This window comes from Phocoena phocoena, chromosome 6 (assembly GCF_963924675.1).
Source record: "Phocoena phocoena chromosome 6, mPhoPho1.1, whole genome shotgun sequence".
Lineage (NCBI taxonomy): Eukaryota > Metazoa > Chordata > Mammalia > Artiodactyla > Phocoenidae > Phocoena > Phocoena phocoena.
This window is the reverse complement of record NC_089224.1, coordinates 32427152-32449190: the sequence shown is the minus strand read 5'-3', so window position 1 is coordinate 32449190 and position 22039 is coordinate 32427152. Positions and strand designations below refer to the sequence as shown.

The window sequence follows — 22039 nt, the reverse complement described above, 5'->3', positions numbered from 1 at the left end:
TTTGTATATAGATTCATTTGTACTATTTTTTAGATTTCACATATAAGTGATATCATATAATATTCGTCTTTCTCTGTCTGACTTACTTCACTTAGTACGATAATCTCTAGGTCTATCCATGTTGCTGCAAATGGTATTATTTCATTCTTTTTTATGGCTGAGTAATATTCCATTGTATATATACATCTTCTTAAGCCAGTCATCTGTTGATGGGCATTTGGGATGTTTCCTTGTCTTGGCTGTTGTACATAGTTGTTTTTCACTTTCCTTCATGTAAGTTGGCTGCCCACTGTCCTTCATTCCTCAGGGCCCTACTGACAGGTTGGCCAGCACCTCAGTCAAACAGTGTTTGGTCTTCATGGCTATGCTGGTTTGATGTGTTCTCATTGCCAGGGATGGTTGCACTTTCCACAGTGGTTTTTGAAGGCTGAGAGCTAGAGCTCAAAGGTGTGGACCTCTACTGAGGACCACTTGCAGCCTGGCCCTGCCCTGAGTTGAACAACTCCAGGGGCACCAGCGAGGGAGTGTGCAATGCATCAGCCCCTGTGTGTGCCTGTTGTGGGGCAGGGGGAGCTGTACGCCATGCACTGTGTATCAATAAACCCTTGAAAGACTAGAGGCTTCTCAAAGCTGTATAATCTAGTTGAGGACTTGGTTAGATATGTGAAAAGATTGTTATAATGCGTGGTTTTAATCAAGATCTGCAAAGGGTATCATGTGAGCAGAGAAGAGACACGTTTAGTCCAGTCTGAAGTGGTCAGGAAGGCATCCTGAAGGAGGTGAACCTCGAGTAGTAAAGGATGCATAGGAAAAAACTAGGGAAAGGACTGGAGTTAGCAAAGACATAGAGCAAAGACACAGACAAGACACAGCACAATTTAAGCATAGAGCTACCAATCGCAACCTCAGTTGCTGGGCCTTAAGATGAGAGAAAGGGACTGGAAGAAAGAAGTCTGGAAAGGAACTTGAAGCCAAGACCCAGATTAGGACTTTGGGTTGTAAGGCAGTGACATGGAGCCCTCAATTATGTTGACGAAAAGAAGAGGATCTGCACATTTTAGCAAGTTCTGTCCAGCTGTAGCATGGAGGATGGACCTAAGGAGGGCAAAAGAAAGGCAGGAGGCTGCAGTAGGCCAAGGTAGCAGCTGTCATGAAAGCTGGAGAGGCCTGGACCAGAACAGCAGACATTGCCTTTTCAGCTAGCATTAGTCTGGCCATAGATGGTCCACTATTTGGAAGAAAAGCGATAGGCTCTATGTTTATATGTGTAGCCTGTCATAGAATGTCAGAGAACGTTCATAAAGGAGATAAAATGAAGAAGCAGACAGTGGACCCCTTGATATTCTCTTACTACATTTCCTGATGGTTCTGGGTAACGTGTACATGTCCTAGGTCTTTGGTCTTTGCCTGTTTGCTAGAAACACCTGACATTTCTGAAGGGGAACTAAGACAAACAGTTACTGTTGGAAGCTATAAAGTGTTACAGAATGCTGAGGGATGTGCTGTTATTTGTTTCTGCCCATGACAGAAAGGGGAACCTTCCTGAAAAAGGTTTTTACAGTTTCCTGGGTTGAAAAAACCCAAGGAAGACTTCCATATAATTTTTAACCTAGCTGCTAGACTTTCTTCTTGCTAACTTCCATATTTGAGAATACTTAATTGTGTAGAACCAAGCTTCCAAGCTCAAGGATTCAATGTTAATGGCAATTTAATCAGCTGACTTAACAGTTAAGCCTACCGTGGACACTTACTCTTGGAAAGTACATTGTCTCATATTTTAATAATTTTAAAAATGATCTGAGAAATGGACCCTCGCAGACAGACCTCTCATCTTCCTCTCCATCTGATCAATAGAATGCAGTTTTTCCAAGCAAAAGCTGTATCTATAAGTCATTTTAAAAGAAAAGAGTATAAATTTAATTTTAAGCCAAACAATTTTTTTCTTTTATAGGCAGTTCACTCTTCGTGCTTCTTTATTTTCCTCACCAGCATGTTTCACTTTAGTGCTTTAGAAAAGGAGTATTTTATTGTACAAGTCTTCACCAACATGGAAGCCTACAAGCAGTGATAAAGAGTGGGCTTAGATCATATATATTAAAAATGATAAATCATTTTCCAGCCTTCCATGACATTTTATTTTCTCTGCATCTAAAGATGCAGACTCTTTCTGACTCATGTACCTGGGCTGATTAATGCCCCATCTCCCCTGTTACACTTTAATCCAGGGCCTGTGTTTCATTCACCTGCCAATAGTGATCGCCAGCAAATTCATCATGCAGGCTGCTGCCGGCATAAAAATGCCCATCAAAAAGCAGGCAATTCTGAGTCTCCATTTATCTGGTACCCTCAAGACTCACATGGCTCCACAGTTGGAGCTGCAGTTGCTCATTTCTTCATAAGCATGGGCTGGGAAAATGAGAGAAGGCTAATTAATGCATTCAAGGGATCCCACTGAATCAGCAAGCCCCTTAAAGGCACAACAGACACAAATAGGCAGCTGCAGCTCGCTGGAATTCAAAACAGCAACAAAAGAGCTAGTTAAATATTTGAATAGCTGAAGTATATGTCTATTCATTCCCATGGAAATTGCTAAAATAGGCTGTCCCCCCATCTCCTGAGGAGTCAAAGTCATTGAAATCCCAAAGCTTTTCATCCTGTCAAACATGCCTTTGAAGAGCAGGACATTTACATCTCCATAACAGGCCAGCTCAACATCAGTGGTAATAAAACTTGGGGGCATGGAAGGACTCTAGAATATGGTACCCATTTACTCCAGCCTCTGGGGACACAGGAGTGACTTACTGACAATTAGACTACTCTTTTGCCCCATCCCTGTATTCGTTTGGCATCTTACAGTTGCAAATGTCTCGAACAATAAATATACCATCCAGGAGTAAATACCAAGCTCTGGATATGGCTTGATCCAAGACCCAAACACTGTGGCTCTCTTCTGTTGGATTGGCTTGACTTGGAGACAAACTTTTCTCTCATGGTTGCCGCAAAGGCGAGTTCCATTCGGTCCTGGTGCTAATCCTCCCAGATGTCCATCCAGCAGGAAAGAAAACATAACTTACGTCAACCTTTGTACACACATCCCAGGCTTGGATTTGATCAGCCTAACTTCAGTCACATGCCGCCTCTTAAGCCACGCTGTGGGCAGGGAATGGAATTATGCTGAATTTTTATGCCTAAGCCATTGGTTCCATCTTGAATCACATTGGCTGTCTGGGGGGTGGGTGGATAACCAAATGAAAGTCATGATCAGTGAGCAGGAGGAAGTGGTTACAGGGTGGCAATCCAAACAGTGATGACAACAACAAATAAATGAAATAAATAAACAAACTAGAATATTCTGCTCAGGATACCGTAACACAAGATCACTGATTGGGTGGCTTAGCGACAACTTTCTCACAATTCTGGAGCCTAGAAGTCTAAGATCAGGTGCAGCCGATAAGGTTCCTGGTGAGGGCCCTCTTCCTGGCTTGCAGACAGCCACCTTCTCACTGTGTCCCCACATGGTCTTTTCTCTGTGGCTCGTGGAGAAAGAAAGAGAGGACACCAGTCCTATGAGATTAAACCCCCACCCCTATGGCCTCATTTAACCTTAATTACCTCCTTAAAGACCCAAATACAGCTATATTGGGAACTAGGTCTTCAGCATATGAATTTTGGGGATGTAAAATTCAGTGTGGAACACAAGCAACAATGATAACCCCCAGCCGTGCATCTCTAATTAATCCTGTTTTAGGTGGGCTTTTATCCACCAGGAGTCAATTGTTTTTATGATTTTATAGTCTGAGAGTAAACATGCTTAGGTAGCTTCTAATGGCTGCTGTGAGGAACACCCAGCCATGCATTCAATCAGGTTGCATCTACTTAACGGCCATGAATTAAGGGACCAAGGAAGTTCCTGGAGACTGACATTTAGTTATGATTCTAGGACTACGAAAAAGTTTGAGAATCACCAGAAAAGAGACCTTCTGCCTTTTTGGAACTCATCTTTCAGAAGTGCCTTAGTGAAAAGTTATGAGCTCCACAGTAAAGGTGGAGACTTGAGACTACAGAATCAGACCCCCTGACATTTTGAATAACAGTGATGTGGTCCATCTTAATCGCCCACACGTTCTATCAGATCTGGCTGCAAATGATCTTTGGATGTTAAAATTTCCTCTCAAATAATGAAGATTTCCATAGTTTGAAGACTCTGCTACATTAATTAAAGATAATTCCCCAAGACGAGCTCTGAAAACGTGATAAACAGGAACAGTATCTTTGCAAAGAAGGCATGGCCTTGCAGGAAGGCCAATGAAGGAATTGCTTGCAGGGTTACAACTCTGATTTCTTAATGTGAGTTACAACGAGCTTTTAAAAACTTCTTGTATTACTTTATCATGAATATTTATACATTATGTATTTATACACACACCTGCATATGCTTTAGAGAGTACATATGTGAGCATATATTCTCTTAACCGTACATGTCAATCTTTTTATAAAATAAAAGCCTGATATTTTTATAGATAAGATTACCTTTTAGTAAGGTTCACTTGGAACTTCACTATTATATTAGTCACAATAGGCTAGGTTACGTTGCAGAAACAAATAACCCTTAAGACAGAGAAGATTATTTCTCCTCCTGCTCCATGTACAACACAGTTTGTCCAAACATGAGACTTCATGGCTCACGGTGATAGGATGAAGAGGAAGTGGAAAACCTACTACTAACTATTAAGTCTTCTGCCCAGGAGTAACACATGTCATTTCTGCTCCTTTTTCACTGGCACATGCAAACAATGTGGATTGGTGATGGTAGTGGTGGAGGGTGGTTTCCAATCTTCTGCTGGGCCAGGAAGGAGAGGGGGCAGTGTGGTGTCTAACACAATCGGGATCCCATGTCACACCAAGTTGGGCTCGTGATCGAAAAATTCAAAGGTGAAAAGTTGGGATTTATGGGGCTTCCCTGGTGGCGCAGTGGTTGAGAGTCCGCCTGCCGATGCAGGGGACACGGGTTCGTGCCCTGGTCCAGGAGGATCCCACATGCTGCGGAGCGGCTGGGCCCGTGAGCCATGGCCACTGAGCCTGCGCGTCCAGAGCCTGTGCTCCGCAATGGGAGAGGCCACAACAGTGAGAGGCCCGCGTACCACAAAAAAAAAAAAAGTTGGAATTTGTTCACCTATTCATTCAATACATCTTTACTGAGCACCTAAAATGTACCAGGCACTGTGCTCAATGCTAGAAGTACAATGGGGAGACAAGATAGAAATATTTTTGTTACTCGTAGAGACCTTCCAGTGGAGAGAGGTTACAACAAGTAAGTAGATAATTAAAATTCAGAGTGAGATGAGCTATGGCGGGCAAAGAACAGTGTGCCTTGGAAATACAGAAAACAATAGTCGGCATAATGAAGGCTCCTACTGTTGTCTATCTCTTGCTTTCCAACTCAGTCCCTACTATTTTTGTGGGCATCTCGTGCCCTGTTTTCAAATCATTCTACTTGGACCCAATCAGCAATTGAAGTATTTGCTAAGTACCTACCACATGTAAAGTATCCTGCTTGACACTGTCGTAACTGTTGGGAAGCTTATGGAAGAGTGTGAATGAGAAGATTTCTGTTTAACTCAGAGTGCTTAAAATCTAATAGGAGCAGTAAGACTATATAAATATTAATACAGAAGAGAATGTGGTATTTATCGTGAGACAAACCACCTAAATGTCAATGGGGGTATTTCTGATTTGGGGAATGGAGAAATGCTCATGATGAAGTGAATTTTAAGATGGATTTTGTTGAATAAAGGGGATTTAATGATGAAAAAAATTGAGTTGAAGGTTATATTTCAGTAGGAAAAATCAGCTGGTGCAAAGAAACAACATTTGGAAGCTCCACATGTGCAGGGACTATGATTACTTTATTCTTTATTACATTCCCAGCACTGTCTTGTGTCTTGTATCTATCAGGTGGTCAAAGAATAGTTTTTCAATGAATTAATGAAGAAATAGGAAAATAAGGCATGCTCATTTGAGGAATGCAAACTAACAGTTTAACTGAAAGCTGGGTTTCTTTTTTGTTTTTTTTTGCGGTACGTGGGCCTTCCACCATTGTGGCCTCTCTCGTCGCGGAGCACAGGCTCTGGACGCGCAGGCCCAGCGGCCATGGCCCACGGGCCCAACCACTCCACGGCATGTGGGATCCCCCTGGACTGGGGCACGAACCCATGTCCCCTGCATCAGCAGGCGGACTCCCAACCACTGCGCCACCAGGGAAGCCCAAAGCTGGGGTATTTTAAGGCAAGTCATAAGTGATAAAGCTGGGGCCGAGTTAAGGTTTTGAATGCCATTGAAAATTTTCCTTACTCTTATGTTTATATAATACCAGAGTTTATGGAGGTGTCACAGACACATCGGTCCGTTGATCCTAAAACAGCCCCTTCAGGTGGGCAGGGTGGTAATTATTGCTCTGAGGAAGGACTCTTAGACAGACCAAGTCACTGTGGGGTGTCTGTCAGGAAGTGGAGGACCCAAGACTCGAACCCAAGACTTGGGGTCCACATGCAATTCCCATCCCTTCATACTGCATTGCCTATCTGTTCTGGATCAAAGCAGCACATTTTGGTGTTTGGAAGTAGCGGAAATGACAATATCATAGATGTTTCTTGCAAAATATGGGAAACTGAGAGAGAGGGACCAGTGATAAGAACATTGGAATAACATGAGAGAAGACTAAACTCCCGTAGTAGCAGTGAGCTTAGACAGGCTAGGATTTCTTTTTAACAGAGCTACAAGATTTGGGGATAAATTCCACCTCTGCTTGGCTATGGCTTAGGCCAGTGTTTCTTAGTGTCAGCACGATTAATGTTTTGGGACTTAAGTTCTTTGTTGTGTGGGGACTGGCCTGTGTATTGGTGGCTGTTTATCAGCATCCCTGGCTTCTACCCATCACACGCTAGGAGCGTAGCCTCTCCGCCTCACCCCTCCCGTGGTGACAACCCCAAATATCTCCAGACGTTGCCAAACTTCCCCTGGGAGGCAAAAGTCATCCCCATTCAAGACCACTGACCTAGCCAGTCAATTTTGATTTGTTTCCAGAAAGGCAGTGGGTCTTAAAGAGCACACTGGGCATTTAGTGGGAAAACATGAAGGAAAGAAATGCGGTTTCATCTTATGGATTTGGGTTTCCTCCACTGACAGTGTGTAAACCACCTCCAGTGATATTAACTAGGAAGTGGGTGGCCGATAGTTAATTCATATGACTGGTGCTGCATTTTCGACAATGAGTTTTCATTTTGTTCTGTTTATGGTCATTTTATTCAACTATTTGTATTCAGCACCCAGCTTTATAAGTGTATATAATCCTATTATGTTCTATTCCATTATGGGAGCTTCCTCATAGAAGAGCACAAAGTAATAAAATTAACTGAACATCTTAGCTATTGTGTCAGCCTCACACATTTCCTGACCTTGGCTGGATTTAAGAGTGTTGGTCGGGGGTGGTGGTGGGGGAAGGTTGACAATGGGTCACTGGAAAGAAAGACAAAGGTGCGGGCTTCCCTGGTGGCGCAGTGGTTGAGAGTCCGCCTGCCGATGCAGGGGACACAGGTTCGTGCCCCGGTCCGGGAGGATCCCACATGCCGCAGAGCGGCTGGGCCCGTGAGCCATGGCCGCTGAGCCTGCGCGTCCTGAGCCTGTGCTCCGCAAGAGGAGAGGCCACAACAGTGAGAGGCCCCTGTACTGCAAAAAAAAAAAAAAAAGACAAAGGTGCATGAAGCAGGTCTTTCCAAGACTGGAGAGAAGAATTTGGATACAACTGAAAATATTTTAAAGTGAGATGGCTAGAAATGCTGCCATCCTCCTGCTCTTTCCAAAATTCCATAATAGAACCACACAAAAAAATTCCTACATGGTGCTTTGCATTAGCTGCAGCAAATGTTGGTTTAGAGGAACTGAAAAAAGAATTTGCATGTTATATATATATATATATGCATAAATATGAATATAACTATGTCTTTATAGCAGCAATTACAAAAGCATTTTCAAATGCATGTCATGTGGCGACAGTCCTTGTGCAAGGAAGAGCAGAGAGCACATTTTGACCTCACTCGGTGACTGGGCACAAGAGACAGGTCTGAGCAAGTGAGTTCAGGTCTCTGAGTCATTGTTTAGGTTTTCCATGGAAATGAAAGCTCAGGGGAATTTGACATAAAGTGTTTGCCAGCCTCTCTGGGTTTGTTACTCTCTTTGAGGGCCACTAATATCACTTCTCAGATGATGAGTATCAGCCAGTTTCCCTCCCAAAAGACTTGCTCTGAGTGCTTACCAGTGTTGCTTTGCAGAGAGATGGGGGTTTGGGGATGAGTCTCAGGCAGTCATTCCCTCAATGTGAAGACAGTATTAGGGAAATTTTGTGTGTGTACAACCAGACATCGCCTGTCTTCCCTGCAGGGAGCTTGTGACAGCTGAAAAAGATTGTTTATAGAGTGTTTTGAGCTCTCACTGGGGTGGTACCACAGAGACAAAGCTTTGATATGCCTCTTTCATCTCTTTCAACTATTACTAGTAAACAGAGGCTGCCTCTACCTTTCTCAAAGTCCCAAGTTTAAAACGAACCATTAGGAGTCCCAGGTTCCATTTTTTACCCACTCAGAGAAGATCGTGTGACCTCCTTTGTTAAAGAAAAAGCCTTCAGAATTTACAATAGATTTAAAAAACTCCAACACTTTGTAATGTTTAACTGTGAATGACTAAGATGTAGACCAAATGAATTTTCTTTGAAATATTCCACACGTTCAAATGAAAGAGGGAAGTAGTTGGCAACATTTTGTGCTCAAAATTAAATGTTTGAAATATGGGAAGGGGACAGTTTTCCACATTCCGAGCAAGTCTATTTCATCTACTCCCACTTGAGGCTTCTGAACTTTGTAGCATTTAAAAATCATTTGAGTCTGATTTTATTTTTTTAATGCTGCAATAGAAGCTGACCAATTTTCCCTGATTAAAGTAACATCTAATCTCTAGTAAGTGTCCTAGCATCTAGCAAGTAATCAATAAGTACTGTTTTTCAAAAATTGCTTTTGCAGAGCACAGGCCCTTCTTGCAAGATGAGGAAACAGTGACCCCAAAGCATCTGAGTAGGAGGAAATCTCGGCCAGTTGACTGAGTGCTTTTCTTTAAATTGCACATGATCTCACATTCCCAAAATACCCATGCTCAGGAAAGCTATATACGGCCATGTGGCAATTTACTCCAGTCATATGTGCCTGATGGTTAGTACTATAGACTGCTAGGGCTCAAACGGGCCTTCGATGCCACTTCTCAACCTCTGTCTTCATGGAGTAGGAAGCAGAGCCTCTGAGGGAGGGAAGTGACTCACCCAAGGTCATGCAGTTCATTTCTTACAGCATCTAGAGAGATCCCGCGCCTGACATCTGATCCAGCATCTTTATTCCACACTCCTGCCCAGAATGCTGGGTTCTGGGTATTGCTCACTTTTAAATACTGTCTACCATGAGATTCCATGGGAGGGCCATAAATGATCCAAGAGGGCAGCAAATATGCTTGCAAAATATTATGGTTTTTACGTTGAGTGTATAATTTGCCTGTTGGTATTTTCATTACACTTGCTGTACTTCATATTGTTATGCTTTTAAAAATGGTTGTTCTCATGCATTCATTCAACAAGTATTTATTGAGGGTCTGTACTAGGCACTGAAAGTGGTGGTGAGCTACATAGATAAGATCCCTGTAGCAAATCCTGTTGGTGCCCCACCAGGTCCTCCCAAGTCCCACCATCCCCATGCTGGCCTCCGTGCTGGCCCCCAGTGTCCTGCTGCAAACACCCGGGAATCTACCCCAGTGTTCTCTCTTAGCAGAATGACAGATGGTAGTTGGAAGGTAAATGACCCAACTTCCTCATGTTTTGGATGGGAAAACTCTGAGATGCATTCTACACCCTGTCCCCAAGCACCCCAGGGATTTGAACTCTAGTTGTCCACAGTGTAACCTGCTGGATAACGCATCCACTGCAGGCTTCCCTCACTTCCTGTGTCACCGGCTCACTCCCCCTCTAGTTTTCCTGGATCCCTTCCTACTAAACTGCCTTCACTTGAATCCTTGTGTCAGAGTCTGTTTCCAGTGGGGGTGTGGGGGCTGAGCCTCTTCTAAGACAGTCACGGACTTTGTGGAGCTCCAGTTCTAGTAAAGGATACAGACAAGAAATAATACCTGAAGTGAGTCAGGTCCTTTCTTGGTACATACTGAGAAGGAGGAGATGATAGTTAGTGAGAGGGGCTGAGAGAGGCTCGGGTTAGTGGTGAGGTCGGGGCTCCTCTGGGGTGTGATAGTTGCCCTGAAACCCGAAGGATGAGAGGTGGTGGTTAGGCATGAGAAGAGCCCAAACAGAGGATTCTGGAAGGAGGCAAGGAAACGTGCAGAGTGAGCAGGAACAGGAAAGAGGCCGCTGTGGTCGTTTCACAGGAGATGGAGGGGGTGGGGGAGGCTGGGGGAGGCCACGTCGTACGGGACTCTAGTCATCATCAGGAGTTTATTCTAGATGCAAGGAGAAACCTTTAAATGATGTTAAGCAGGGGAATGCAATAATCTGACTGATAGAAAATAATTATCCCAGTAGCTCTACAGAGGAGAGATTCCAGGGAGGCAAGAACAGAGCAGGAGATGAATGAGAAGGTTGCTATAGAAGTTTAGGTGAGAGATGATAGATGGTTATCAGCACCCAGGTTCAAGTGTTGATAGGGAATATAATCAAATAGAATTGAAATGCAGAGCACCTATGCATTGATATCTTTGTCTCTGAAACCATTTGTATGTATTTCAGGGGTTCTTAGCATTTTGCAATGAAGTAGCTTTGGAAAATCTAATGAAATCTGTGGATTTTCGCACTGTGGATTTAAAAATGTAGATATACGTGGAACACAATTATGAATTTGTGATGGGGGATTTAGAGGTTATGGAGTCAGTTAATTTCTGTGTGTACATGTGTGTATATCTTTCCCTTTGTACCGGTTAGGATAGGCTCTCTACCGTAGTAAAAAAGTCCTGAAGTGGAAAATGGTTCAAACACAATAGTTTATTTCTTGCATATGGATGAAAGTTGGAGGATATATAGCTCAGCTTCACTGGACCTCAGGTAGAAGAACTCGGTTTCTCCACTGTCTGCATTCACCAAACAATACTGGGAGAATGAGCAGAGAATTTCTTTGCTATCGTCAAGTCATAACTTCCAAGTTTACTGTAATCATTGTCTTCAGTCTTCCTTCTGGACAAGTAGAAGGGGAAAGAGCGTGGGGTAGCATACATTTATAAGTCATCCAGCCCAGAAGTGGTGCTCAGTGCTCTGCACACCTTCCATTGGCTGGAATTTAATAGTATGGCCACGACTAACTGCAGGAAGGGCTGGAAAATGTAGTCTAGCTGTGGGCCCAGGGAAAAAGAGGGAAATACAGACTTCAGAGAGCAGCTAGCAGTTTCAGCCACAAAACATATTTTTCTTTAAATTTGTCACATTGGAGGTCTTCAGTGTTCCTTTTCTTAAGAACAGTGGACATAACTCACATTGGAAGTTTGAGGGAAGGGAAAGGATGGAGCCAATGAAGGCTGGTCAGGAGAAATCCAGGGACCTTTTTTTTTTTTTTTTTGGTACGCGGGCCTCTCACTGTTGTGGCCTCTCCCATTGCGGAGCACAGGCTCCGGACGTGCAGTCTCAGCGGCCATGGCTCACGCGCCCAGCCGCTCCGCGGCATGTGGGATCTTCCCGGACCGGGGCACGAACCCGCGTCCCCTGCATCGGCAGGCGGACCCTCAACCACTGCGCCACCAGGGAAGCCCTCCAGGACCCTTTTGAACTGTGATTTCAGGAACTAGTTTAACTCAAAGTGAGCCCTCTTCTTAGTCTGTGGAGATGGGACTTATATATAAAGGTTGTGTCCTTAAGTAAATGATTAAGTTTAAATTGAAGTGGAAACTTGGCCCCAAACGACACTATTCTGTGCCCTGAGGAACTGGAATTAATTTGAAGCAAACTATTACTCACTCCGATTATGTGTCAGTTGGAAAGAGAGATGATTATATTGTCCACAAAGCGGTCCTTTGCATTCATTTCCTTTCCACTGCAATGACCAGTCATCCTACTTTGTGTGAGGTAACAGGCAGTCGGCTGCTCACCCAAGCACTTATGGAGTCTACTCCGGGCTCAACACTTTCCCTGCAGCAAGGAGCCCATAGCTCCTCTCTTATGTGTCCTTCGGGGAGTGGGTATGGCCCACTCCCCAAAGGAGAGGAAGAAGAAGTTGGAAGTGAAGTGCATTTCTGTCAGTGAATCATATTCTCCCATTAGCTTCCATCATTAGAGATGCTTTTCTTGGGGGCAGAGGGTGATGAGTTTTGCCTTAAAATATAAAGAAATTTCAATAATTAAAAAAAATATATATATAAAAAAAGAAATTTCAATTGAGAACACAGCAAATTTTAATTCCTCCAGAGTTAGAAGAGCTGCTTTTCCTTCTAATATACAAAATCAATTTTTTTCTGAAACTTACAAAATAATCCAGACATGGCATTCTCTTGAGATCAGAGCCCTTCTAAACATCACATTTAGTGTTTGTACCATTCATCACCACAGGGAAGATTAAATTTCTTCCATGTTGCCTGTTTCTCACTCTTTCCTCTGATTCTCTCCTTTGCATCATAAATATTCCTTTTCAACCCCCTAAATTTTAGTGATTTCCTCTGAGAGACATTTGAAAAGGAATCTTTATTGCTATTTATTTTATTTAGAGTCCCATTTTAGAGCTGTTAATGTGTTAATACGCTATTTTCTTTTCTACATTCCTCTTCTCTGGATAGGGAAGATTGAACTTTCTTCAAGAAGAGATGGATTTAATTGGTTAATTTCATAATTTAGACTCTTTGTTGGTCTAGATTCCAAAAGAAGGAGTTCCTTTAAGCTCGCTGCAACTACATTTGCTTTTGAAGGAGCCCTTTATGTTGCAGTGAATAAAGTGTCTCTTATTAAGTAGAAAATAAATGAATCTTTGGCAGGACTCTGCTCCCAATGGGTGAAACATCACAGGAAATTGAGAAATTGTTTCTTTTTGGCCTTATGGGAAATTTTTGCGGGTGAAATTTAGTACCACGGTTTTAAGACTACTGCTTAAATTCATCAAGAAAAAGTCGAACAAAGGACAGTTTTTGGAAGGGAGACGTATCAATGTGATGATGCTCTGCCTAATTTGTTAAATTTTCCAAGAACTCTGGCATATGGTCAAGAAGATTATAGTCTCTCTTATGTAATAATTGTGTTACTGTTAAAAAGAACTTAGAAGTATTTTAGCAATTTAGGAATAAGTTTGTCAAAAGTTAGCCTCGTTGGATATCCTTTTATTTGTACCTACAAAAAAGGGTATTTTTTTATGTGTCCAAGAAGAAATGTGTCCCAGCTGCCGCATCCAGCTTCTGTTCTCAGTTGGACTCTGGGTTCCGCTTAAACTTGAGCAGATCCACTTGGGACACTAGACCTGGGTTCTGAGCTCCAGACCTGAGCCCCAGACACTGGATGCCTCCCTCTGAGGCTTTCTGCACATAGTCACCTTATTTGGGAATTATGCCCCACACGCATGCTGTGAGTTGAACCCCTTGCCTATTTTCCTGCCAGGTTCCTTGGAGACACTGGGCAGCATCACCATGTGTCTTGTTGTCTAAACCCAAGAATGTCCCTGTTCATTTCCGATATTCCCCTCAACTTGCAATCGATCGCCAAGTCCTCTTGATTCCCGTAAAGAGGCCGGACAGCCATCCCCTCCTCGTCCCTGCCCCACCTCCCCACTACCTGGCTCAGGTAACAATTCTCTCAGGCCCTGATTTCTCCAGCAGCCTCTTCAATCAGTCTCTTGCCCTCAGTCTTTCCGTTACATCATCCTGTTTCCATCCTGTAACCACTTTCTAAAATTAACTGTGATTATGTTCCTTCCTGGCCTGAAGTTGGTTGGTTGGTTTGTTTCTAGGGCCTACCTGCAATTTTCACCATAGATTCCAAACTCTTAACCTGGCCCTTGCTTATGTGTTTCAGCTTCTTTCCGCTTTCCAGCTTCATCAGCCCCTTGACAAATGAATGCTTCCCTCTCTAACCAGAACTGGACTATTTACAGTGAGAATGTCCTCCTCTGCTTTTTCCCATTCTTGGCAAATTTTAATCTATTGTCCAGAATCCAGAGAGCTCTCCCCCCTTACCTGCTCTGCCCCCCCCAACCCGCTTCCCAGATTCAGCTAGATACTCCTTGTTTGAGTTCCCATACACCTTGGTTGTACTTCCACGAGAGTTGATCCTTGATTGTAAACTCCTTGAGCGCCATACAGCTCTTTGTATTTGAATCTTCTGCTCTACCTGCTGAATAAATAAATGAGGAATGAATAACTACTTCTAGTGCTTTTCTATATATAAGATTGAATCCTAATTGTAGTGTTGTAAACGCTACAACATTTACATCAGCTTGGCTAATTTTGGCTAAGTATTTTGGAGGATTGGAAAGGCAACTAAGAAAGAATGGAAAAACTGGATTTGGCATCGAAAGGCTGTGGCCTTTGCTAAGTCTGTCAGCCTCTCTGAGTCTCATTCCCTTGTTAAGGAACTGGGATATATTACAGGGTTTGACTGAGGACTAAGGGAGAAGTGTCTGAGGAGGGGGAGGCATTTTGTGAATTATGATGACTGCACAAGTGTTACCTGCTTTATTCTTATGCTTTTCATACCTGTAGTTCTCCCTACTGCACCTGTGTCAAACACCAGCCTAGGACACGTGGGGGGTGAGTGGTGTCATGCGGCACAGATGGGAGGGGAGTACTTACCAGGTCTCTGTTCAGTTAGGTGGAGACCTACTTACTAATGGCAGGATAGACGTCGGAAATGGTTCACCCTTAGCTTTCCCATTGGAAATACACTCCACCCTCTTATACGCTGTTGGTGAAAGTAATACCTCATGTAGTGGGAAAACAATTAGATAACGTGCATTGAGAACCTTAACAATATTCCCCCCTTTTGACACAGTAATTCCATTTCTGGGATTTATCTTGAGGGAATGATTTCTGAAAATGGGGATGGGAGCACCTAAGACATGCAAAGATGTTCATTGCAGTTGTGGTTATGATAGTGGATGGTGGACAATAATCTGAATCAGGTAACCAGTGAGGAGTGCTATGGTCTTGCCCTTCAGTGGGCTCTCTGTAAGACAGAAACATGATTTTGAAAAAATACTCAAGTGAAAAAAGGAGTCCAGATATTCAATCCACGATTTAATTAAAACTATGTAAATCAAACAAATATAGAAAAACAAAAAGTGACCAGTAGGAAAATACACTCCATTTTGAAAGAGATAAGTCGTAACTAAGAAATCCACAGGCACAGCCTGGCCTCGCTACACTGAGGACCCAGTGAATGAGGTCACTTTCTTCTGTGCAAACGAATCTTTCTTTGGCATTGGATAGAGGCCAGACCTTCCTCCTGCCTTTTAAAATCTGGAAGAAAGCATTCAGAGGAATACCAATCAGAAGTAAAAATTGGCTTAGAGCTGAAGTTGTAGAATACTAAGAAAGGAAAGGCTAAATGTACTTGAAAAAGATAGTAATCGTGACAACTTTGTAAGGCATTTTTGAGTGTGCAAAGTGTTTTCGTATGTATTTTTCATTTCGATGGGTTCTTCTATTATGTAGCTTTTTATCCTGCCTGTAAAAATCACTACAGATGTAAGGAGCTGAGAAACACAGTTACTACTTATTTGGGCTCCATTCCCTTTATTGGCCTCTTATCCAGGGATTTCCCCGCTGTGCAGAGTTTACTTTGAACCCAGCGGAAATTACCTAGAAGGGAACAGTCAGGCCCAGGAAATAAATAGGCATTTCATTGTGGCATTATTCACTGGAGGACCTCCAAACATTTGGCACACTTTTTCCCACACGTGCCTCATGGAACCTTGTGTTATAAAGAGGCGCAGAGCTGCTGGGAGCTGCCCACCGTCACACAGCAAGTCAGTTGTAGAATTGTGGTCCCCTTTTCTCCTCTTGAATTCCCATCTAGCCCAAGTGTCAGTTCTCCCAGAGGATTTCATGTTCCTTTTTTGTACTGTCTGTCATAGCTCCAGAAAAGATCTGTTTTCTTTGATTATTTTCCCATATGTCTATGGTTGAGAGCCATGGTGCATTTGTTGAATGCACTGTGTTGTTTTCATCCCTGCAGTTCCCTGTTTGATGATTCGATACTTAGGGAGAAGAGAGACAGTGAGAAGGAAAATCTGCTCAGTGCCTTTAACCCTAGGTTTGGGCCATTTTTCTCAAAGACAAGCTCTTGCTGTCTCTTATCTTATTCCAACCTCCATGTTCTCAGGATGAGAAATAAATCTTTACATAAAAATCCAAGGGTTAGTTTCCAGGTGTTTGAGGGGAAGCTTCGGTCCCCAGTGGAGCTTTTTGGGGCAGTTTGTTATTTCTCTAGGGACAGTGCTGAATGCTTCTGGTTTACGCTTCTGTTTCGAAGTTTATTTTATGTTTTGTTGTGGTTTTCAGATTTCTCATGGTTTGGATTTGGGAAAGTAAAATCAAGACAAGGTGTTGGTAAGTAGTTCCTCATTCTTTGGATAAGTAATGAGTTTGTGTTGTTTAATTAGGATGAAACTGCTTTGACTCTCTTTATACTTGTCGGTCCTTGATTCTTTTTCTGTGTTTCCGGTTTCTGATTTGCCGAAGAAAGATGCCTAGAACTTTCCAGAGAAGGAATATTGACTTTAGTAAATGGTTTTGTATTTTTGACATCACCTTGTTTTTATCCTATGGGGGAGTGTTAACTGTCATCCAGATCTGGCTTGTTGCTGCATTTTTAAGAAGGTTAAGGAAATAAAATGCAACTACACTCCAACTCCATGTACAGCAAACATTTGGCTGAATATTCAAGTCTGGGCAAGTTCGGATCTTAACTTTCTTCCATTGGCCAACATGTAATAAATTTCTGAATTGGGAAATCAGCTGTTCATTTATGACCACTTCTCTTTCAAAGCAAGACTCTAACGTCCAGACGCTATGATTTGTGCTTGATTGCATTCTGTTCCTTGCATTCAGACTATGTGCTGGAAATTGAAAAGCAGAGTTTGTAGCTATGAAATGAATGCAGATAATGTAACTCATCACTGGGACTGGAATCAGGTGTGATCTCCTGGGACCTCCAGTTTGTTCAGTATTTTCTATGGGTACAGAGACAATGAACAGGAATTGCTTAGAAGGCATGAAAACACAAACTGTCTTTACATCTTGCCTGTGTGTTTCCAAGATCTGGCCCCATCTTTCGTATCTGTTGGTTAGTATTTATTTCGGTAGCAAGGTTGGCTATAGGGAAAATTGTAAAATAGGGGAAGTGTACCAGGGTCATGGAGCCTTCCCGTTCTGTGCCATCCGCCCCATACGTGTTCATCCCATCCATACAAGGAAGCCTGTTTCCTTTCTCTTTTTGAGCCCGATAGCAGACCTTTCCTATTGGACAGCCTTTCTCAGTGTCGGTCCAGTGATCCAAAATCACTGAACCCAGAGGTGGCAGACACTGAGCCAGAGAGGGCCTGAAGGGGGAAAGTCACCCTGACCCTTAGCTAGCCCCAGGAATTCCAAGACTAAAGCTCTTAACCAGCAAAGAGAAAGTGGAGTGTGGCACAATTGGAACATTAAGCTCCACCAGCTCAGGACTTGTCTGTGACTCCCCAGGGACAAATTTCAGATCCAGCTGATCATAGGCACTTTGCCAAGATAGCAGAGAGATTGTCCATACCGTCTTGAAGGCACCCTGTTCCAAGGCTTTGTGCTCACTCTGCGTGTGGAGGTGAAGAGGGGAGTTGAGTGACAAACTCTCTCAACAGCGCCATGAAATGGGGTCTTCCTTCCACTGAACAGCAAATCGGTGCAACCATGTAAATGTTTTGCTTTGGTTTTGTTTTAAATTTTTTTGAAGTAATATTTATTTTTTTAAAACAGAAAAGGATAAAGAATAAAACAAACAAACGAAAACACCATTTATCCCTGTACCCAGAGAGTGTTTGTTAACATAGAGAAAAATTATACATCCATAAGATTTTTCAAAAATTAACAGTACAGAAATGTAAATATTAAACACTGTCTCTCTTACCCACCTCCATGGTTTCCCCCCACCAGCTCTCTCCCAAGAGATGTACCTATCACATATTTCTTACGTCCTTACAAAGAAAATAAATTTTATGGCATATATAGATCCTTTGAAAATGTATACGCCGTACTCTTACTCTTTATCTCCCCTTTAAAAATAAAATTAATAGTTAACTATGCTTATTGGCATTTTACATGGTGCAACCATGTACGTGTTTTCCAGGCCAGTTTGCTCTGCAGAGAGGCACTTGTTCCTGGAAAGCTTCAAAAACTGGGCTTCACCCTTTTAGGCTACAGCAGAGGGAATTCTTCTCCATAATTGTTATTTCAGCTATAGTTCATCAGAAGTGCCGCTGCTTTAAAATGTAGGTTTTACGATTTTTCAGCTGTGGGGAGGCCACAGGTCTGGAGACGACTGCCACTGAAAATATCGTTTGTTACTCACAGATCCCAAGAGAAGAGGGCAGGCCATGACACAGTGGGGACCGTGGTGCTGAAGGGGGCACAGGGTCCATCAGGAGGCAGAGGGAGTAAGGGGAAAACATAGACAAGAGACTCTACTGTGGTTTCTGCAGAAAGGAATGGCCGAGGCAGGGTAAGCAGGTTTAGGACTGGCTGGGTTGAGTAAGGTCAGTGGGCTCTGGGATGTAGGGACAGTCCCCAGTTGTCTTATACCTGGCTCTGGGGTGATGGGGCAGGTGGATAGCGGCCTGGAGTGTGAGAGCCTGGTAAGTAATGCGGTTGGGGGCGTAGACTGTGGATTGGTCAGTTTGTATATGAAACGTACTCTCGTAGGCAGGTACTTTATTATCTCTAGGAATTGGCAGTCCCTCCTCTGTCACCAAAGCCTCAGATGTTGAAGCAACAGAATACAGAAAATAAAAGACATGGTTAATACAGCTATTTAAGAACAATAATCTGTCTCTCTCCTTGAAGACATGTTGGTCTTGAGAGAAGGAATCTCTTTCTCCAGGTGACTTACATCAATTCTTATCAGGGAAAAAAGTCTCAGTCAGGTTTAAAAATGTCTGTAAAGTCATTTATGCAGGATACGTTACTGAGCAGCTCTGGTAAAAGAAAAATGCCTCTTTGCATGTGAGACATATTAAAATAAAAATGGGCTAAAAATGTTTCCAGGCATAGCTCCTACTTGTCAGCTCAGTAATTAGAACTATGTACCCCAAACTCAGCAAGCTGCACATACCCAGCAATTTAAAACTTTCTGTTAATATTGTAAGACATTTTTTCAAGTCCTCCTATGAATTTCTCACCCGCTGTGATGTGCCCCTGACTCTTCTTCTGTCTGTCTTTTTGGGGTGTTTTCCCCACGTGCACAGACACATAACGAGACATCCATGATATGCGCAGACAGGCTGCTGTCAAATTATATAGACATTCATCTTCCCCCCGAGAGCTTTCCCCCTTTGCAGCTCTGCTGTGCTCCATTCGATCAAAATGTTCATAGAAAAATGGCTGAATCTCTGCAACCTTGCCAGCTGTATCAATCTTCCAGGGTTTGGAACATCAATAATGAAGAAAACAGCACTTGAATTAACATTCCACTTGATAAATTGTTGAGGTTTATATGTTGCTCAGATTTGTCAACAGTGACCTTCTGGCAAAGTGAAAAAGCTTTTGAAAGATTACCTCTGGTGCTTTATACCGCTTCTGTGCTTAAAAAATTTCCCCCCAAACAGAGAACCTCTCCCCTTGGAATCTGTTACCTCAGAGTTGGGGGTTTTACTCAGCGAGGCCACAGGAAGGAAAGGGTGTCCTCTGATGATGGAGAAGTGAAGAGCAAGTCCCTTGGTTGAACTCTTTAAGTAAGGCTCCACTGTGTGCATGGCAGATGCTTCAGAGCCCAAATTCCTGGAGGAATTTCAACATTGTCTTCTAAGTATCATCCTCCTCCAAAATGATTGAATGCTATGGGAATGTGGATAGCCTGTCCTGGGCCAAAAGGGAATCAGAGGAAAAGCAACTGGGATCAGTGCGTTTCTAATTGTTGCAGGGAGTCCAGAAGCAGATATCGCTGGCCTTCTGACAGCATGTGGAGTGTTTGAACATGACAACTCTTGCATTTCTGGGGGTAAATGTGAAGCCTGGAATCTGTTGAGAAATGTGTGGCCTCTAATGCACCCTTCCCGGGGAGCTCGGACAGTAGCGTGCTTTGGTAACCTCGAAGGAGGGGACAGCTGCACGGGGACTGGAGCAAGGGAGCCCATGATGGGAAGGTTTTATTGACAAGATGCAGAAAGCTTAGCATAACACATTTCCATTTTCCACCTCTGGGTTTAAGCTCTGGGTGATCGGGGCCTGTCAAGAATCATAAAACAGGGATGGTTAAGGATATTAGAAAGGACTTGTCTGTGTAGCTATTCTTGGCAGAATTTCCACTGTTTACTAACACTGGTGAGCTAGGCTCAAGATGAATACAACTGGTAAGTTTGCCTTTGCTTTGAGTGTTCTGTGGCTTCTAAGTTGGCTGTGTGAGGACTTGCTTGCAGAATTAAGCCAGAGTGTATCATTAAAAGCAACTTAAATACACATCCCCTTGAGAGAGTGTTTTTAAAAATTACCTATAGGGCTTCCCTGGTGGCGCAGTGGTTGAGAGTCCGCCTAACGATGCAGGGGACACGGGTTCGTGCCCCGGTCCGGGAAGATCCCGCATGCCGTGGAGTGGCTGGGCCCGTGAGCCATGGCCGCTGAGCCTGTGCGTCTGGAGCCTGTGCTCCGCAACGGGAGAGGCCGCAGTATTGAGAGGCCCACGTACCGAAAAAAAAAAAAAAATTACCTATAATAGCAGTTGGCTGCCTCCTGCCTAGTTTAAGATTCAGCTAGCTGGGGAATGTCGTTATCCCTACAAACTGTGATAATCCCCATATAAGAGGGAAAATGGATCTTGGAGGTTGGGGGATGGATTACCGTGATATTTCGTAGGGAATTCAAAAAAGTATGATACAACAACTTTTGTTTCTATCGCTGTGCTTCTTACAGAAAAAGTAAAATGTGAGGAAGAGGTAGAGATTTGCTGGAGGTGCTGAAACATCCTGGGGGGCTGGGCAAACACACATGGTCTTGCTCAGGAAATAGCGATTAAGGCTTTCATTTCCCCAGTACACATGTGTCTTCTCTGCACATTGGATTTTGCCTTCTCATTGCCCTCCCTTTGTCTTTCCTCCATATCCTTGTCTTCCTGTCTTCCTCTTAGCTTATTATAGTAGCCCTGGCCAGTGGGAGCCTTCTGGAAGACCCTGCACCTATTCAGGATACTGTAGAATCCTGTGTACTATACTAGGGGGCTTTGTCTACTTTCCCTGCAGGGCGTGTCTGTCAAAAGCCACTGAGATCTTAATTGTTTGCAAGTTTTCAATGAATGTAGACCTTTATCTTTGTGAATGTATTTTTGGTTGCAAACATTATAGGTCAATGGTTGAATTGTTTAGATAAGGTACAGTAGACTGTATTTATGGGTATATGCGTTCTGAGACTCTGGCCTGGAAAGTTTAAATCTGGTATGAAAAATGTTTTGGTTATTGCTTTAGTATAAAGACATCCATGTAATGACACTACAAGTAATGTTATGGCTAAAGGCAAAACAGGGAACTTTGCCGTGGGATTGGTCCATTATTGCTGTGAAAGTATTTTGCGTGCAAAAGTGGTGCCGCTGCTGAGAGAATATACAGAAAGTGGAGCATAGTAGTAGGACAGGACAATGCAATTCTAGTCGACCAGTTATTCGTAAGTTTATTTAGTAATACTTAGTAGTAATTCATACTCATGAAGCACATTTTCGTATCAGTAGTTTCATTCCAGTCTCAGAAAGTAACAAGCAGATACTATTTTGCATATTTTACACATGTAAGCAGACGTAGAGGTACAA

At 43.1% G+C, this 22039-nt stretch overlaps 1 protein-coding gene across 5 annotated transcripts in view; it reads left to right on the top strand.

Moving 5' to 3' along the window:
- The window catches only part of NTRK2 (neurotrophic receptor tyrosine kinase 2), a 388046-nt gene that overhangs the window by 201225 nt on the left and 164782 nt on the right, over positions 1–22039 (top strand). For 2 of the 5 annotated variants that reach the window (XM_065879079.1, XM_065879082.1), the window contains exon 12: positions 16561–16608. The exons of the other annotated variants lie outside the window; for them this stretch is intronic. In XM_065879079.1, coding sequence (XP_065735151.1) covers positions 16561–16608 — 48 coding nt within the window. The remainder of the gene's footprint in view (positions 1–16560; positions 16609–22039) is intronic. 5 annotated transcript variants of the gene reach the window in all.